The sequence below is a fragment of the Zalophus californianus genome, chromosome 3 (assembly GCF_009762305.2).
Source record: "Zalophus californianus isolate mZalCal1 chromosome 3, mZalCal1.pri.v2, whole genome shotgun sequence".
NCBI classification, from domain to species: Eukaryota; Metazoa; Chordata; class Mammalia; order Carnivora; family Otariidae; genus Zalophus; species Zalophus californianus.
Window position 1 is genome coordinate 186,866,754 of NC_045597.1, and position 17,204 is coordinate 186,883,957.

At 54.2% G+C, this 17,204-nt stretch overlaps 1 protein-coding gene across 3 annotated transcripts in view; it reads left to right on the forward strand.

Annotated features, from left to right (window-relative positions):
* ARMC9 (armadillo repeat containing 9) overlaps window positions 1-15,600 on the forward strand; it is a 151,285-nt gene extending 135,685 nt beyond the window's left edge. For all 3 annotated transcript variants that reach the window (XM_027590604.1, XM_027590606.1, XM_027590605.2), the window contains 4 exons: window positions 639-775; window positions 4,808-4,919; window positions 13,189-13,361; window positions 14,834-15,600. In XM_027590604.1, the coding sequence (XP_027446405.1) occupies window positions 639-775; window positions 4,808-4,919; window positions 13,189-13,361; window positions 14,834-14,856 (445 nt within the window). In that variant the 3' untranslated portion in view covers window positions 14,857-15,600. The remainder of the gene's footprint in view (window positions 1-638; window positions 776-4,807; window positions 4,920-13,188; window positions 13,362-14,833) is intronic.
* Window positions 15,601-17,204: the final 1,604 nt, after the last annotated feature.

The window sequence follows — 17,204 nt, forward strand, 5'->3', positions numbered from 1 at the left end:
GGGATTTGCTGTCAAGGCTGAATGAGGAGCCAACCTCCCTCCGGCCACCTCTCGGGGCCTTGCTGGCCCGGGTCCCCCATCTCTGGCACCCGGCTGGGGTGGGGGGGGTCCGGCACAATGAGGCGCCCAGTCCATGTCTGCGGGGTGAATGGGTCTCCACCGACCCAGTTGCTGGCGGGCGGGAAGTCACCATGGAGGTGGTGATGAAGACAGCGAGCTCGTCCCGGGCCCGTGCCTGCCGAGCTCTTGCTGTCACGGCTGACATGACACGTCACGTCTTTCTGATTGCATTCGTCCCTTCAGCTCATCTGCTTCATCCTCTGTGGAAAAACCAGAAGATTGGTGCCTTAAATGGTTTGGTTGAAATGTCATGCTCCCATGTCCCCCAAAGCCAGAAGATATCATTTGTGTGTTAGAAAGATATGAAGCCCATGTATCACTGTAAATGTTTAGGAGCTACCAGGGTATTTTCTAGTTTCTGCCAATATCCTTAAAAAGGTTTAATGTCTGCTAATACCAGTTTAATAAGGAATTTCAGGTACTTCCACTTCTTGTATCTGTTTGTGATGCTACGCGGTAGTCAGCAAATACCTCCTGGCTATCTGCATTTTTTGCTGTTTTTCATTTTTTTCTTCCAGTCTGGAAGACCATCCCATTTCGCCCCAGATGGCCCAGCCTGCCCAAAACGGCAGCCTCCCATCCCTGACAAGCGCCCACCCTCCCGTCTACAAGGGGGCTGAGCCCGGTGCTTCGGAGCCTTGCATCTCCTCTTCAGGTAAGAACCGTAAGAACCGCGGGCAGGTGGGGGCGGGGAGTCAGCTCAGGGGCTGGTGATGCCTGGACCGGCAGCAAGCAGCAACAGTTAGAGACCCAGAAAGGCCTCAGCCTCACACCTGATCTCCCCCACGGCCCTGAGTCACAGAGGCCCACAGGCCCGCAACCACACAGGCACACCTCTAAACCCCCTTCTCTGAGAGACTTGCCCACGCACTAGTCGGGCAAGATTTCTGCTCGCGAAAAGTTGTGTGTTTACTGTGCGATTTCCAAGTAGTCATCTCAGAATGATGGAGATTTCTGACCGAGACTTTGGCACCTCAAACTCTGATGCTGAGGCGGTCAGCTACCTGTTCGAGGGCTGGTCTGACAACTGTGCCAGAAGAAGCCAAAACATTTTGAAACATCTAGTCGAGTTCAACAGAGACTGATGGGGGATAAAAGGATTTTTTTAGATGCCAGAAAAAATAGATATGCTTTGAATCAGAAACATACAAAGTATTTTTTTTTTTAATTCGCAAGAGGAAATTAAAAGGATATGAGCAGGCCAGATAAGACCATAATCTCCATGCAAAGAGGAAAAACAACAGAGGAGCAGATCAGATTCCAGGATGAGAAACATCTGAGAACTTTTATAATCTGCTCACAATTGGATTCCAACACTTCCAAGCCCCAGTTCAAAGCAGGAGGCTGGTCACAGAGTCAGAGTAGAGCCAGGTTGTTTGAGAGTCTGGGGGACTGTCTCCTGGTTATGCACACTTTTAGAGGTTTTGCCACCTGGGATCATATGTTATTAGAGCTGTAAACATTAATATGCCTTCAATGAAAGGTGATTAGCTCCACCAATTGTCCAGAGATTTCTGCTGCCAGGGTGGAGGTTTTAGGTAGTCTAACCACCTTTGCCAATTTAACCTAATGCCATTGAGTTAAAAATGATTTCAAGCTCTATAGGCCTGGACTTCCCAAAAGTTGCATTTAGGGTAATTTATTTATCAGGTACATCCTTGCTTTACCAAAGCAACCACCAGGGTAGTCCTCTGTCTTGTACCGATTCTCGGTATGGTCCTATGTTTTGGAAAGATTTAGCATGGATTACCTGTAGGATGGAGGCATTTGAGGTTGCCACAGATGGAGTAGCTGCATGGCAACTGATCTTCCTGGAGATGGTGGTGTCATTGTGATTTTCAAAAAACAATCGATGGTAGCCCTGACAAAGTCAAGGCCCTGGCCAGTCCTGGTTCCTTGCGTGAAAACAGTGGGCAGCCTTGGTGATCAGCAGCAGGCCCCAGTGCCTCTCCCTGGGGAGGTGGCAGCCCTCCTCGTGGGCCACCTGGAGCCAGGGCAGCCGCTTGGCCTGAGTCACACTGCCAGGTGTAGCCCTGAACTCTGAGGCCATATTCCACATGTCTCCTCTTGCATGCTCCTCTCTGCTTAGGCCTGCCTGGGACCCCCCCCCCCCGCAACCGTGTCCATCAACTCCCCACCCCCCACCTCAGTGGGCTCCAAACTCGCTGCCCTCAGTCCGCCAGCCAGAAACCAGCCATATTCACCTCTTTCCCCAGGCCTGCTTGGCCTGTCCTCAGACTCAGGACAGCACTCCTCATTCTCCTTTACGAACATTTTACTAGAGAAGCCCACCCTCCGGGTTAGTGGCTCTCCCTTGGTTACTTAGGGAGCATTTCTGGTACAGATTCTGTTCTTCCTCCTACCCTCTTTCAGGCTTGGCCAGCTGCAGCCACCCCAGGACCGATGGCCCTGGACCAGCGTCTGCCCCCCCAACCCCGCCCCAGCTGGTCTTGTTTCGGCCATCCCTCCCTCTTCTGATCCAGCCTCTATGTGAGGATGGAGAGCAAGCAGGCCTGGGCTTCTGTGCTTAGAATGCACATAATCAGGGTGGAGACTAGTTCTGAGGCTGCCTCTGGGCTCAGCAGATATAAGAAGGCCCCAGAGGAAGAGGGCAGTGGTGGGCCAGGCGGCCCCGTTGTCTTCTGTGATACTCCTTCCCTGTCAAGAGCCTGAGCTGACCTCCTCTGGACCCCTCCATCCATACAGTCCTGCTTCTCCAGCCCTTTCTCCCACTTCTGTGCTCTCGCTCAGCTGTCCCCCCATCCCAGTCTGGCTTCACGCAGCTACTCCTCAGAGGCCCCTCACATGTGACTCGCTACTGAGCCTGGCCTCCTGGCCCGCACTCATGCTGGGAACCTCTGCGCCACCTCAGGCCCACCGAGAACCCGCCGCGGTGGCCTCCAGCGCATTTGCGCAGGAAGCTCTTCACATCTCTGCGTTCAGTCAACGCTAAAGGTGAAATCCCATGATGAGGAGCCTGTGGGATCCTCCAACTGCTTGATCCAGTTGACCACAGGGCCAGAAAGTACATTCTTTTTAAGCAGAGGGACTTAGCCCCACAGAGCCAAGGAAATAGCTCCCAAAAGGAAAAAGTCAAGAATGTGCCTTCGAATTTTTCTAAGACATTGGCCTCAGGAAAGTTACTCTTATTACCCCATCAACTGAGGCTATCTTGGATATCAAAGCCGCATACTTTGTCAGTGGCCTGGAGTGAAAATGCCCAGCCCTGTCTGAAATGGACCCACAGGTGAGGAAACAGTACTTTGTCCCGGGAAGCCTCTGGTGCATGCACACAGCTGCTGGTGCCCGCCCCCACCCCCGCCCCAGTGTCCGGCTTTCAGTGGTGGGAGCTCTGAAGGCCCGCACTGTGACATTCAGTGGAGGGAGTCGGAAGGGGCATAGGAGGTGACTGCTATTGGGTGACAGAGCCGAAAAGACCTCAGAGGGTCTCAGGAGAGCTCAGCAAAACTCCTCCTCCCTCCTGCCAGGGGGCTTTCCCACCCACCCCCCAACCTGGCCCTGCACCCACACCCACCTGGGAAAGCTCCTGATCCTGGAGGACTGCCTGCCCCTGGAATGGGATTTTCTCTGTGTGTAGCTCAGCACACAACTGTACGTAGTTGCCGTTGATTATTGCTTCATATACCTAAATGCTATCTCCTGGGCCTGATTAGAAGCCCAAGGAGCCAAGAGCACAGACAAGCAGGCCAGTTGTCCACCAGAGAACAGGTCAGAGAAGGCTCCATTTCCGGTTCCAGGCCCAGCTCTAGGTGGAGACTGTCCAGTATGGACCGTAAATAAAGCCATCCCAGGGTTCCATTCCCTGCTTGGGTGAAAAGACCGTTACCTGGGAGTCAAAGCTGCAAAGAAGAAAGTTTGTATTTAAGATAAAGTAGAGGCCACAATTGCAAAGGTACCAGGGAGATTTTTAAACAAAACAGCTAGAAGGAGCTTGGATTAAGGAAGCAGCAAATCTGGACTCGGTCACAGAATTGTTCTGACGGTGGCATGGACCCCTTTGGCTGCAGAAGGAGAAGAGAAGTGGGGCCGGAGAGAAGGGGGTCATGTCATTTGAAATCCAGACTAGGCTCTCAGGAGAGCTCCCTGGCAGAGTCATCGAGGACTTCTCTGTCACTTCCCAGTGAAGGTCTCCGGGATGACCTGGGGGCCCTGGTCCTTGGCCGTGAGGTCAGCATGAGCACTGCTGGGAATGAGGGCGGCTCCTGCCCCTGGGGGTGGACTGAGGGGTTCAGGCCTGAAGGGGCCTGGGGCAGCCCAGGGGCAAGAGAGCCCCACCTCCGGGGTGGCCGGATTTGGCAAATAAAAATACAGGACACCCCAGGGGCGCCTGGGTGACTCAGTCGGTTAAGCGTCCGACTCTTGATCTCAGCTCAGGTCTTGATCTTGGAGATGTAGTTTGAGAGGCAGGGGGGGGGCAGGAGAAGCAACAGGGCCAGAGGTCTCCAGCCAGAGCACTCACGCTGCAGCCCCAGGTCCTAAGTCCAAGTGGCCACCTGGAAAGTTCTGGGGCTGCGCAAGTAAGCGAGGCCTCATCCATAAGCTCCAGGGAGCTATCGGGGGCTGGCCTGGGCATGTGCTTTTCTTGGCTTTTTGGCCTAGCCCCAGTAAGGAGCATCCCCAAAGGGGTTTCAGAGCCAGAGTTGACTGAACTCTCTCTCCTCCCCAGCCACCGTGGACATCAAGCCAGGAGAATGGTTGCCAGCAGGACATCAGGGAGAGGCTCGCCTGCCCTCCTCGGAGGTCCCCAACCAGACCCCAGGCAGTGGAGAGACCACCAGGTAGGGATGGGGAGGTGTCCTGGGAGGGCTCATCTCTGGTCCAGCCTCTGACTTTGATCGCAAAGGAGCATTTCACTGGGGCCTGAAGCAACCTATGGAGAAAGCCCAGGGGGAATGTGGCCACCACACCTGTTAACCTCGGAGCCCAAGGGGAGGCACCTGCCCCCTGGGACTTATCGGTTGTCAGACTGGAAGGAGAAGAAAGTCATAAACATGCCCAAGGGACTCGTTTTAAGAACTGCAAGCTGAACACGTTTGTGGGGATGTGTGATTCGGAGTAACCCGTGAGCAGCTATTTGCTTTTGGAGAAGGTGGGATGGAGGGCAGAGAGATGGCGAACTGGATTAGTGAAAATATTTGGCTCAGATGTCATCCTCCTAAAATAGAAACTGGATCCCAAACGGAAAAAAAGGTGTTTTCTCTTCCTCTGCACCAAATGAGTACAGCCTGGGCGTTGAGAGGTCACTTGGGGTTCTTTAGAATCTAGAAAGCCTGGGTCTCCTTTCAGATCTGAGGCAGCCTGCTCAGGAAGAGGCGCCTAGCCCTGGTGTCCAGACCCAACCCAATGGCGAGGCCGGCTGCTCCCGCCACTTCCTCCTGGCCTTGCAGCATCCTGCAGCTGGACTCGTTTCAAGGTGGCAAAGCCAACCTCCTGCACGAAACTATTGGGCCTGAGCCAGGTTTCACATGACTACACCCTCAGAGTCCCTGAATTCGAGGAGATTTGCCATGGTGACTGGTCGGGCCTCCTGTGCCTCCACCTTTCTAAAGAATTGGGAAGTGTTTCCGCAAGTGTGTCTGCAGTGAGCAGGCCTACCAGCAGCTGGGGTGATGGCTGACCTTGGCCCCGTCAGGAGCTCTGTGAGCAGCAGGGCCTTGCAGATCTGGATGAGACGGGGGCGGAAGGGCTGCAATCCAGACCCCTGAGACCTGAAGCCTCCCCCACCTGCAGATGTTTCCCCCTTACAGTGTAGAGGGGTCAGAGAAACCAGCCCACCGCCCTCCCCTTACTCAGGCCTGGCTGCCCTCCCTGCTGTCTCCCACGGATGGAAGCCACAGAAACAGGAGTTCCTGCTGAGTTCTAAAGGCTGCGGGGGCCCCAGGACAGGCAGAAGGCCTAGCAGAGCCGGCTCCCGCAGGGCAGAAAGTCTGAGGAGGTGGGCAGGCGAGAGGGTGCTGCAGGCCCTGCCCCTCTCCCGGCAGGCAGCACCCCGGGGCCTTCCTTTCTAGGCAGAGATTGCAGGAGGGCACTGGGTAACAAGGAGGTCGGAGCTCCCAGGGGCAGTGGAGCTCTGTGGGGTGGAGCCAGAGGACTTTGGGGCCTGGACCGGGGTGGGGAGGGGTGTCCCCTGACCTGCTGGGGACCCAGGGCCTCACCTCCCCCACCCGGCAGAATGGCTGAAGGTGTGCTCCGGGATTAGAAGTGCCCGAGGCCCACAGGCTGGTCCCACAGGTCAGGGGTTCTCTGGCTCTCGGCACCCTCCTGAAGTGGGGGGCTCAGAATGAGAGACCTCAGAGGACTGGGCCAGAGCTGAGGCTGGGCCCCTGCCGCGCTTGCCCCCCGCGCCCAGGGCAGGACCCAGATACGGTCCTGCGTCTCAGCCGGGCCAAACCTGCCCTGTCAGTGCTAGAACCATGTCTTTTTTTCCTTCCTGTAAAGGCAGAATTCGTGTCTGAGGCTTACTGCTGGAGACAGTCCCCTCTCCCCAGAATAATGTTTTCATAGCAGGGGATCCCCAAAGGCTCTCCTGAGAAACACTCCCCCTGGTGACACCAAGCGGAGTGACCCGGTTGGCCCTCCAAGGTCCTGTTGGGCACAAAAGCCCCCGTGGGGCTCAGTCCATGGGTGCTCTCACCCTAATGTCATGTGAATTCAACTCTTATTTTAGGTCTGGGAGGAGTGGGGGTGGGTTCTGTCTGAGGAAGAGGAGGATGGAAAGAGGGTGAAGTAGACAGTCGGTCCACCCGCCTCACCCCTGCCGCCTGCCACTCCTCCCCACCCCCAGCCTCTTCACCGGCTGCCCCAGGTCTCCGCTAAGCACCCCTTCCTCCTCCCTGACCCCAAAGTCCAGTCACACAGCCCCGCTGCCTCCCCAGTCCATGACTGTCCCCCGCTGTCCTGAAAGACGGGCCACGGTGAGGCTGTCTGTCCCCATGTTCCCAGCTGGTCCGGAGCAGGATCTCAGAATCTCTGGTGGGTGAATCGGGAGAAGGGAGAGAGAATGGCTCTCCATATGGCTTGAGTGGGGGACGTTTGTCCCTCTGCTTTCCCCAGCTCCTCTCTCTCTGTCCTTAGGGTGAGGACGGCCCCTTGCCACAGAAGACGAGCCGCTGGGTGGGCGCGGCTTGACTTCCCGTTTCCCATGGAAGCCCCTGGAGCTTCGGGTTTAGGGAAATGGTAGATTGAATGATACTCTCATTGCTTAACCCCGGAGAGGAAGTGGTTTATAGGTAACCGAGGCTCCAGCCCCACTCTACCAGCTTCCAGCCACTGGTCTTGCTGGGAGTAAAAGCTTCAGACGCCATGAGCCCACTGCCTCCCTCCCGTTCCTTACACCCAAGTGTTCCAGTTGCCACATTTTCTGCCTGCTTCTTAGAGTCCTCAGCGGAGTATCTGGGGAACCATAGTGTTAACCAAGCTGGCCCACAGGCCCTGCAGAGAGGAGCCCAGCTGGACCCACTGGGAGGCACTGGCCTGGACGGTGCCTGCCGGTGTCCCAGGGACCTGCAGGGGAGCGGGCTCCCCGACCCCGGCCCAGGCCCAGCTCCCAGAAGCAAACAGGGTCAGAGTTCCGGTCCTGCCACAGACAGGAAATGACTCTTCAGCAAGCACATGGCTTTTAGAACGTGAAGAAGGGAGAGATTTTACATACGTCTACATATATGTTTATCCCCTCGCACTTGTCCCCAGAGGGTATATGGCAGCTTGTGGGGACACCTGTGGTGCCTCCAGCTAAGAGAAACGAGAAACTAAGACCAAGTAAGTCAGGAGCATGGGGACAGGAGCCCTGCGTGTTCATGTGCGTGTGCGCACACCCCGTTGGCGAGTCTGTGTGTCTGCCTTCACCTGGTGTCACCCCACGCCTCGCGCCTTTCTGGGCTCTGGTATAGCGCGGATGAAATCTCATGGCAGTGACCGAGAGCGCGTGGCGAGCCCTGATGAGCAGAGTCCACTGAGGGGACCCCAGAGTGAATGTCGTTCGTCTCCATGCAGACAGGAGCCCCGGAGAACTGAAGGGACACAGGGTCCTCTGCCCCGGGGAATGCTCAGCTGGGAGATTATGACTCAGCAGCATTCCAAACACAAGTAAAGATTAAATATCTCCAGAAGCCTTTGATTGCTCTTCCCTTCCACACAATGCTCCTATTGAGGAGTCGAGATCATCTCAGTGGGCCAGGCCTCTCTAATAAATAATGGTCTATCTTGCAGGCCACCTCCCAGTTCACCTAGATCGTAAAGTTTATCTACTACTCAGCACCAATATTCCCACAGCAATTTACTTTCCCAGGTCATAGGTCACTGCCATCCCAAATCTCCTGTCCGCGTGCTTTTCCTGCCCTGCCCTAATCTGGCCTTATCGCCTCCTAAACGATCACCATTTCCTGGGCTCTGGCTCCCCGCTGCTCAGACTGCTGAGCTCACCATTTGGGGGGCCTGGAGGCCTCACTGACCCCCCACCTCTGCCTCCCACGGTGTCCCTCCCGCAGAGCCTTGATGCCATCACCCCTGCTGGAGTCAGGGACAGTGGCCAGCACCCTCAGTCGACACCACCCCCCTGCCGCAGCAGCCCCCAGCATGGTTTGGGCTCAGCCAAGCCAAGGAGTGGCTCTTTGGCGCTCTCCAGTCCCAGAGAAGAAGCCAGAAGGAGCCCTTGTCTGAGGGTGCTCTTCTCCCCAGCAACATCGCTACCATGGCCAAACAAAGGTTGTGCCCCAGGGCAAAGAGGAGGCTGACTTTGAAGGTGCATTAGTCAGGGTTCTCCAGAGAAAGAGAACCAACAGGATGGGGGTGGGGGTGGGGGGTGGGCAGGAGGGGGTTATTTTAAGGGTTTGGCTCACATGATTGTAGAAGCTTGGCCAGTCCAAACTCCCCAGGGTAGGCTAGCAGGCTAGAGACCCAGGGAAGAGTTGCAGCTGGAGTCCAGAGGTGGTCTGCTGGCACCATTCTTTCCTGCTCAGAGGAGATCAGTCTTTGTCTATTCGTGCCTTCAACTGATTGGATGAGGCCCACCCACACTGTGGAGGGCAATCTACTTTGCTCAAAATCCACCTATTTAAATGTGAATCTCGTCCAAAAAACGCCTGAATCCAGAATCACATTTGACCGAATATTTAGGCACCATGGCCCAGAAAGTTGATCCAGAAAATGAACGCACCCGTAAGAGTTTTCATACACATTGCCTAATTGGTATCCCAAAGGACGGGGCCCTTTCCTGGCTGCTTTGGGGTCGGAAGATTATAGATTCCTAGCCTTGAGACCCAGGCCTTTTCACCCTTCACTTCTTGCCAACTCGCCTCAGCATACCCCATCCCCACAACCTGACAACTGGCTGCCCATTGGCTATAAGGCCCCACGCAGTGAAGCTGGCCAGCCATCCTGGGCCTACCCAGCGAGCTCCTTCACATCTGGCCTCCCTGTCCCATGACCATGTGATGGACACCCCCAGGTAACCCAAGGCTGCCACTCACTGCCAGGGACAGCTGCCGGTGCTCCCTCAGTAGTCTGTACCAGTTTCTCTTAGTTGTTCCTTCTTAAAATGTATTAGGGCTACATTTTAACCAACTGAGCCACCCAGGTGCCTCAGTAGGGCTGCATTTTAAAATGGTCAAGATGGGAATTTTTTTTCTCTTGGAATTACTTTTATTTTTTTATTTTTTCTTTTTTTATTTAAATTCAATTAACATATAATGTATTATTAGTTTCAGAGGTAGAGTTCAGTGATTCATCAGTTGCATATAACACCCAGTGCTCATTATATCACGTGCCCTCCTTAATGCCCATCACCCAGTTACCCCATCCCCCACCACCTCCCCTCCATCAACCCTCAGTATTTCCTACAGTTAAGAGTCTCTTACAGTTTGTCTCCCTCTCTGATTTCGTCTTATTTTTCTCTCCTTTCCCCTCTGCTCCTCTGTTTTGTTTCTTAAATTCCACATATGAGTGAGATCATATAATTGTTTTTCTCTGATTGACTTATTTCACTTAGTATAACACCCTCTAGTTCCATCCATGACATTGCAAATGGCAAGATTTCTTCTTTTTTTTTGGTGACTGAGTAGTTTCCACTGTATATATATATATATACCAGAAGATGGTAATTTTTGTGTTATTTGTATTTTACCACAACTTAAAAATAATCAGCTGCTATAACAATAATAAAAATATCCAAAATTAGAGGGGTGCCTGGGTGGCTCAGTCGTTAAGCATCTGCCTTCGGCTCAGGTCATGATCCCAGGATCCTGGGATTGAGTCCCACATCGGGCTCCCTGCTCAGTGGGAAGCCTGCTTCTCCCTCTCCCGCTCCCCCTGCTTGTGCTCCCTCTCTTGCTGTGTCTGTCTCTGTCAAATAAATAAATAAAAATCTTTTTAAAAAATTAGGATAGCAAAATAGGGAAAGAGTCATTTGAACCAAATAATATTAAAAGAAATTTTAATTTCTTTTAATTAAAAGACACCTGGCTGACTCAAGTCAGTCGAGCACACAACTCTTGATCCCAGGCTGGTGAGTTCAAGCCCCACCCTAGGCGTAGAGCTTACCTACTTACTTACATACATACCTACATTTTTTTTTAAATAAAGAAAAAAATCATTTTAAACTTTAATAGAATACAATAGGGCTAAATCTCCCGTATCCTTTTTCTTTTTCTTTTTAAATTTTATTTATTTATTTATTTGAGAGAGAGAAAGCGAAAGCACTAGCAGGGGGACCCGTATCCTTTTCAATCTGGTATCAAAGATTTCTTGCCTGGGGCGCCTGGGTGGCTCAGTCGTTAAGCGTCTGCCTTCGGCTCAGGTCATGGTCCCAGGGTCCTGCGATCAAGCTCTGCATTGAGCTCCCTGCTCAGCGGGCAGTCTGCTTCTCCCTCTCCCTCTGCCGCTCCCCCTGTTTGTGCTTTCTTGCTGTCAAAATAAAATCTTAAAATAATAAATAAGTAAATAATAAAACAAAGATTTCTTGCCTAAAGTATGGGCAGTTTTTATGCCAGTCTTCTCCTAAATTTGAATTTAGGAGATTTTTCAGATGTTTCAGTTTGATTTTTCTAATGATTAAAATATTCTCACTGTGAAAAAAAAAGGGGGGGGGCATATGGAAATATAGAATTGATTCAAATAAGAAATTCCAGTTTCCTCCCAGGTCCCACTCCCCAGAGCCAGAACCTCCATTTATGGGGCCCACACTTGACCTCAGGGCACAGCCTCCCTTGCAGAATCATCACAGCTGTTGTAGAGACATTTTGCAGGTGGGGAAACTGAGGCTCCCCAAATTTTGGCAAACTCGCTTACGTTCAGTCATTAGCTGGAGAACAGCAGAGCAGGACTGAGGGTCCGGGCCCTTCCAGTGAGCACGCCCCCCGCCCCCCACCTGCCTGGGGTTCCCACCCCGTGTGTGCACACACACGCACACCCTCCCCACCGTTCACCAAGCGGGGCCTCACTCTCCAAGCTCAACAGCTGTTTGCTGTGCAGTGACTGGGTGAGGCCCACAGACTGAGGCACCCGCTTAGGGAAGGGCAGACGGACCTGCCATGTACAGAGCATGTGCCGGGCTGGTAGCTGAGCTGCTGCGTCCGTTAGCTCGTTCAGTGGTGATGGCAACCTTGGGACTCCAGTCCTCAGTTATAGTCGGGGAAATGGGCACATAGATACCAGGGCCCACAGAAGTCAAGGCTGGAGCAAGGTAGATAAAGCTCCGTGACCACCAGACAGCAAAGGGCTGGGTAGGGAGGGGATCTCACAGAGCCGGGACCCCACTCCTGGCACTTCTTGTCGAACGGCACCAAGCTGAGGGTGCCGGCTCCGACTGGTCCACCGCATCTCCATGAGGTTGTTCCCCGGGGCTGGCAGCCCGGTGGTGTCTGGAGAAGGGTTGGCTATGAGATCCCACTGGGCTCAAATCTTGGCCTCACAACCTGCGTGTTATGTGTGTGACCTTGGGAAAGTTCACAAACTTGGGGCCTCAGTTTCTCCATCTGAAAAATGGGGAAGTAATGCCGCCGCCCCCGCCCCACAGGACTATTTGGGGGCTAAATGTCACCCTCTCAGCACAGCCTTCCCTGACCACTGCATCTAAAATGAGTTTCCTATTGCTGCTGTAACAGATGCCCACAAACGTAGGGACCTGAACACCACAAATGTACTGCCTTACAGTTCTGCCGGCCAGAAGCCCCACACAACTCTCACGGGGCTGGAATCAAAGTGTGCACGGGGCGCACGACTTACCCGCGTTCTATGGGGCAATCTCTTTTCTGCCTTTTCTGGCTTCTGGAGGCCGCCTGCCCTCTCTGGCTCACAGCCCCTTCCACCGTCTTCAAAGCCAGCAGGCTTGCATCTCTGTGCCTTTCCTCACAGTCCTTCCTCCTTCTCTCTCTTCCTCTGCCTCCCTCTCCCACTTTTTATTTTTTTAAGACTTCATTTATTTGAGAGAGAGAGACAGTGAGAGCGGGAACACAAGCGGGGGGAGTAGGGGAGGGAGAAGCAGATTGTTGCTGAGCAGGGAGCCCAACGCGGGGCTCGATCCCAGGACCCTGGGACCACGACCTGAGCCGAGGGCAGACGCTTAACGACTGAGCCACCCAGGCGCCCCCCTCTCCCACTTTTAAGGACGCTTCTGGTTTCCTGGGGCTCAGCCTGATAGTCGGGGATAATCTCCCTATGGTAACGTCAGCAGACAGCAGCCTCAACTCCACTCCACCTTCATTCTCCTTTGTCACAAAAGATCCCGGGAGTAGAACACGGACAGAATGGGGGACCGTTACTCTGCCGGCCACACCTTCCCAGGCCGGCCTACCTCACACTTCAGTGATCCCCCAAGCTCCCTGTCCCCCTTCGCAGCTTCATCGCCTCCTTAGCATTTGTTCCTTTTTTGTTATCTTCCTCCTCCCGTCGAGTGTGAGCTCCATGGGGGCAGGGATGTATGCCGCCGGGTGCCCTGCCCTACCCCACCCCTACCCCGTGCCCAGGACCGTGCCTGCCTGGCATCTTGGCACTCAGCGGGGGAAGCCCTTCCTACCCCCTGCGACTCCTAAGCATGCATACTTTTCGTTCCAGGGAATTTACATCAGCCTTCACCTGCAAGCCCCGGACCCCCAGTGCCCCAGAGATCCTGGACCTGTACCCACCCAAGGCCAAGGCATCCGCTCTGGCCCCTCAGTTCTCTTCGTGCAGCCCCCAGCAAGCCAGCCGCCCCAGCTCCATGTCGGCCTCCACGAGGGGCCCACAGAGTAAGTCAGACCGGAGGGCAGGGCACTGTGCTTCTCTGGGCCCCGCACTCCAAAGGGAGAGCCGCTCCTCCTCCCTGCAGGACCAGGGCCCCGGCCCGTGTCTTCTTCTGCCCTAGAGACCAGTTCTTCACTCATCTTTCTATTTATGCAATTGCCCACTGGCCTCGGGGGCTCACACACAACCTGGCAGACGGAGACCACCCAGGCAGAGCCCCTCAGAGTTAAGATCCGCCCCCCCCCCACCTACGTGGGACTCATGTGGTCAGCCCTGAAACCTGGACCTGCCTCCGGGTGGGAGGCAGCAGCAGCGACTCAGGCAGCCGGGAAACCAAACCGGCGGGTGCCTTGGAGGTGGGGCCGCCAGAGGCACTGAGGGTAATGGGCCCAGGGGGCCTCCCTCGTGCCATTTCGGGCACTGTAGAAACCACTTCCTCTCTCGGTCCCCTCCTAGCCTTGGCCAGTTGGCCACTCTCCTCCACTCCCCAGCTGAGCCTGGGCCTTTCTAAAGAGTCTCAACTAAAAATAAGGGAGGGGCGCCTGGCTGGCTCAGTCAGTGGAGCATGCGACTCTTGATCTCAGGGTTGTAGGTTCGAGCCCCATGTTGGGTGTAGAGATTACTTAAAAATAAAATCTTTAAAAAAATAAATACATAAATAAAATAAATCAAAATAAAGGAAAACAAACGAGAAACAGCACCAAAGGATGTCAAGCAACAGAAAATTGGGCACACTCAGGATATCTGCATTTCTGCCGCTATGCTGCGCCCCACCCTCCCTGCCCCACTCATTTCCTGCCGGAGCCCCCGGGCGCTGTGGTCAACCCGAGCCCCGCCCCGCCGGCCTGGCCGTGTGGTGAATGGGCCGTGGCTGGAGAGCAGGCCCGGCCCCCCTCTTCTCCCACGCCTGTCCGCTGGGACGCACACAGCCAAGCCCCAGCGCCCCCCACCCCCCGCCGTCCCCACCAGCCGTGCAGCGCAAGCTGCTGCTTCCCACAGGCCCGCCGGTGCCCTGCCCTACCCCACCCCTACGACGAAGCACCCGCAGATGCCGGGAACGCGTGGCCAGAGAGAGGTAGCCAGGCCCGCCCTCAGCCCACCGGCTTCGGGCCACGCCAGGCTGCCCCAGGCCAGAGCCCCCGGTAGCAGTAATCACAGTATTACCCCAGGGGCCCTGCCTGCGCGTAGATAGCCCGGCTAGCAGCAGACTCGCGTCCTGCGGCCTCGACAAACAGCAAAACCATTGCCAGCAAAACTCGCTGAGTGCCCCACACCAAGCAGCCTGCTTCCTGTGAGGAAAGAGCATGGCCATGTGAGTCAGGCCCCGGCCACAGAGCAGGTGACCTGGGGGGAAGGGAAGGTTCTCTGTATTCTGTTTGCACAGAGTCGGTTGAAAGAAGGGCTTGTACGGGACAGAGGGGACTCTGTGCGGATGTCGCCTCCATGCTAGCAGCTGGCTCTGGCTTTTCTTCTCCAGGCAGCCCATCTTACAGGAAGTGAGGATGGTTCCTTCCCCGGTGTCACCATCCCGTTGCCCGAGGACCAGCCAGCTTCCCCTTCTCGGCCAGCCAGCGGCTGCAGGTGACAGATGTGGAGAGACGGTTGTCTGCGAGCCGCCAGGTGGCTTCAGGAGCGGAGGCGAGGCTGCCTCCCACGACACGGGCTCCTGTCACTGTCCTTCTCTGGTTGCCCTCTCACGCACAGAGGAGCGTAGCTGGGTGGGCAGCGCGGGGCCAACCAGCGAGCCATTCATCTTGGGAGCCTGTGCAGAGGAGAGGGGGACTGAACACGCAGCCAGGGACAGGGGGCCTCGGCCTCAGTGGAAACTTTCTCCGTCCAACCTGGAGAAAACCAAAGGGATTTAGAATAAGGGAAACCCATTCTCAAGCCATATTCCTAAGCAGCAGATCTGACGTTCTCTTCCTTTTTTGAAACCTGGTAAGAATATGGTCTAGTCCCATATAGAGCCTGGCAGATACAGCCGTTCCTGATCTCCTGCACACGTGGTTTAAAGGCCTCATAGGGTTGACCAGTGTACCCCGCCTCCCCCTTCCCTCCTCCTCTAAGACTGCAAACCCAAACAGTTCCAATGGCAAGATGTCTGGTCTCCACTGGGAAGGACTGTGCTGGCCCCTTGCGGAGGGTGACATCAGAGCCCATGTCTGAGGACAGAGCCAGCAATGTCCCCCAAGCGAGGAGCAGGATCTGACCTCTCCTAAAATAGGAGTATTGAAATAAAAGCAATCAATATCTAGATGGTACTTGCATGTGGTATGGACTGTGTGTGTGTGTGTGTGTGTGTGTGTGTGTGTGTGTGTGAATAAAATCGTGTATTATACCCTAAGCACCCCGTCTGCCCTGGCTATGCCCTTACTGAAGACGTCTTTGTGATCCAACTGGACGTAAATAGAAGATAAGCATTGCATTTTTCAATGGCCTCCTCACTCCTCAAAAGAGCAAGCAGAGGAGGTAAACAGAAGAACATTAGAGCAGGCAAGTTGCCGGGTTGCCCCCGAGACGTCCATAAACCCATCCCAGGTTAGGATCCTGGGTTAATCTTGTGAGTTCTTGGCAGTGGCAGGAGGCTGGGCGTGTTAGAACTCGGTGGTTGTGTGACTGGCTCAGAGGCCACATCCAGATTCTCTGGAAATCTGTAGCCCTCCGTGTTCCTGGAGAAGAAAGTGGTGGAGAACAAGGCCCTACCTTCTTCTTGGGAATGTCCACCTCCAGGCACTCTCCACCTCCCAACTTGGATATATTAAGAGAAAACACCAAGGCTTATCACAAGTACCTGCTGATAAGGACACAGAAAAGCAGAGACTGGGTACCTGAAATGGGATCCCTCCGTGGTGAAACTTTAAAAAGTGGTTGCAGATGAACAGCAGGGGAATGTCATGAAAAAATCTCTCCTGTTCTCCCTAGTAAATCCACTCCCCTTCGGATTCCTCAGATGCCACTGACTTGGTACAGCCTTTCCCCTGTCTCCAGAAATCCAAAGGGACTGGAAGAGTCATCGGTTCACCCCCTTATCCATGGTATAAAGCAACTGCTGTTTCTCCCTCAAACCTACAGATGGGCTAACGCCTGATTTGTAAACGTCTGGCTACTTTGGGAAAAGAAAATGTCTTTTAGAGTTTTGGGAAGTAGCCAACTCTGTGTCATACTACACTGAAGGCACCAGGTACAGCCGGGGTGGTTCTCTGGGGTAAGTAAATACCATCCAGTCTCCGCACCACACCCTGGGAGACTCCTCTCGCCAACACACATGTCCACATCCCAGGGCTGATGGCCAGCAAGAGTCTTGGTAAAATACCAACAGCTTCTTCATAAATATCCCAGCTGTCTGCTGGCCTCACTGAGCTGACTGGGGTCGGGCTTGAACACGACCTATGGGGGGAAGAATCAAGTACAGGAATAAACCCAGATGTCTTCAAAGGTCATCTGGACATGGTCATGCAGCTGGCTACTAGGATTTGCCCATGAAACCCACCCAGGGAGCCACGGTGGAGAGCCTATGGAAATTTTGAGAATGGTGGGCCTTCAGGAAGATTACTTTCTTCCCCCGGAAGTTGACCCCAGCTCTCTGGTTACCTGGCCCCCTAATTTTTCCTGAGTAGAACTTGATCTCATTTTGCTTCATTCACAGCAAAATGTCAATGCCTGACAACAGCTTAAATTATGACCTTTGGTGGGAATGTAATAGGTAGAGGTTTGAGATCCAATCAGATACCAGGGGTCAGTCACTCAGTAGGCTAAAGCCCAAATCAGAAGTAAACAAGAAACAAAGACACAAATGAAATTAACGCAAAAATTCCATGACAGAAATCCAGGAGCAAGATGGCGGAGGA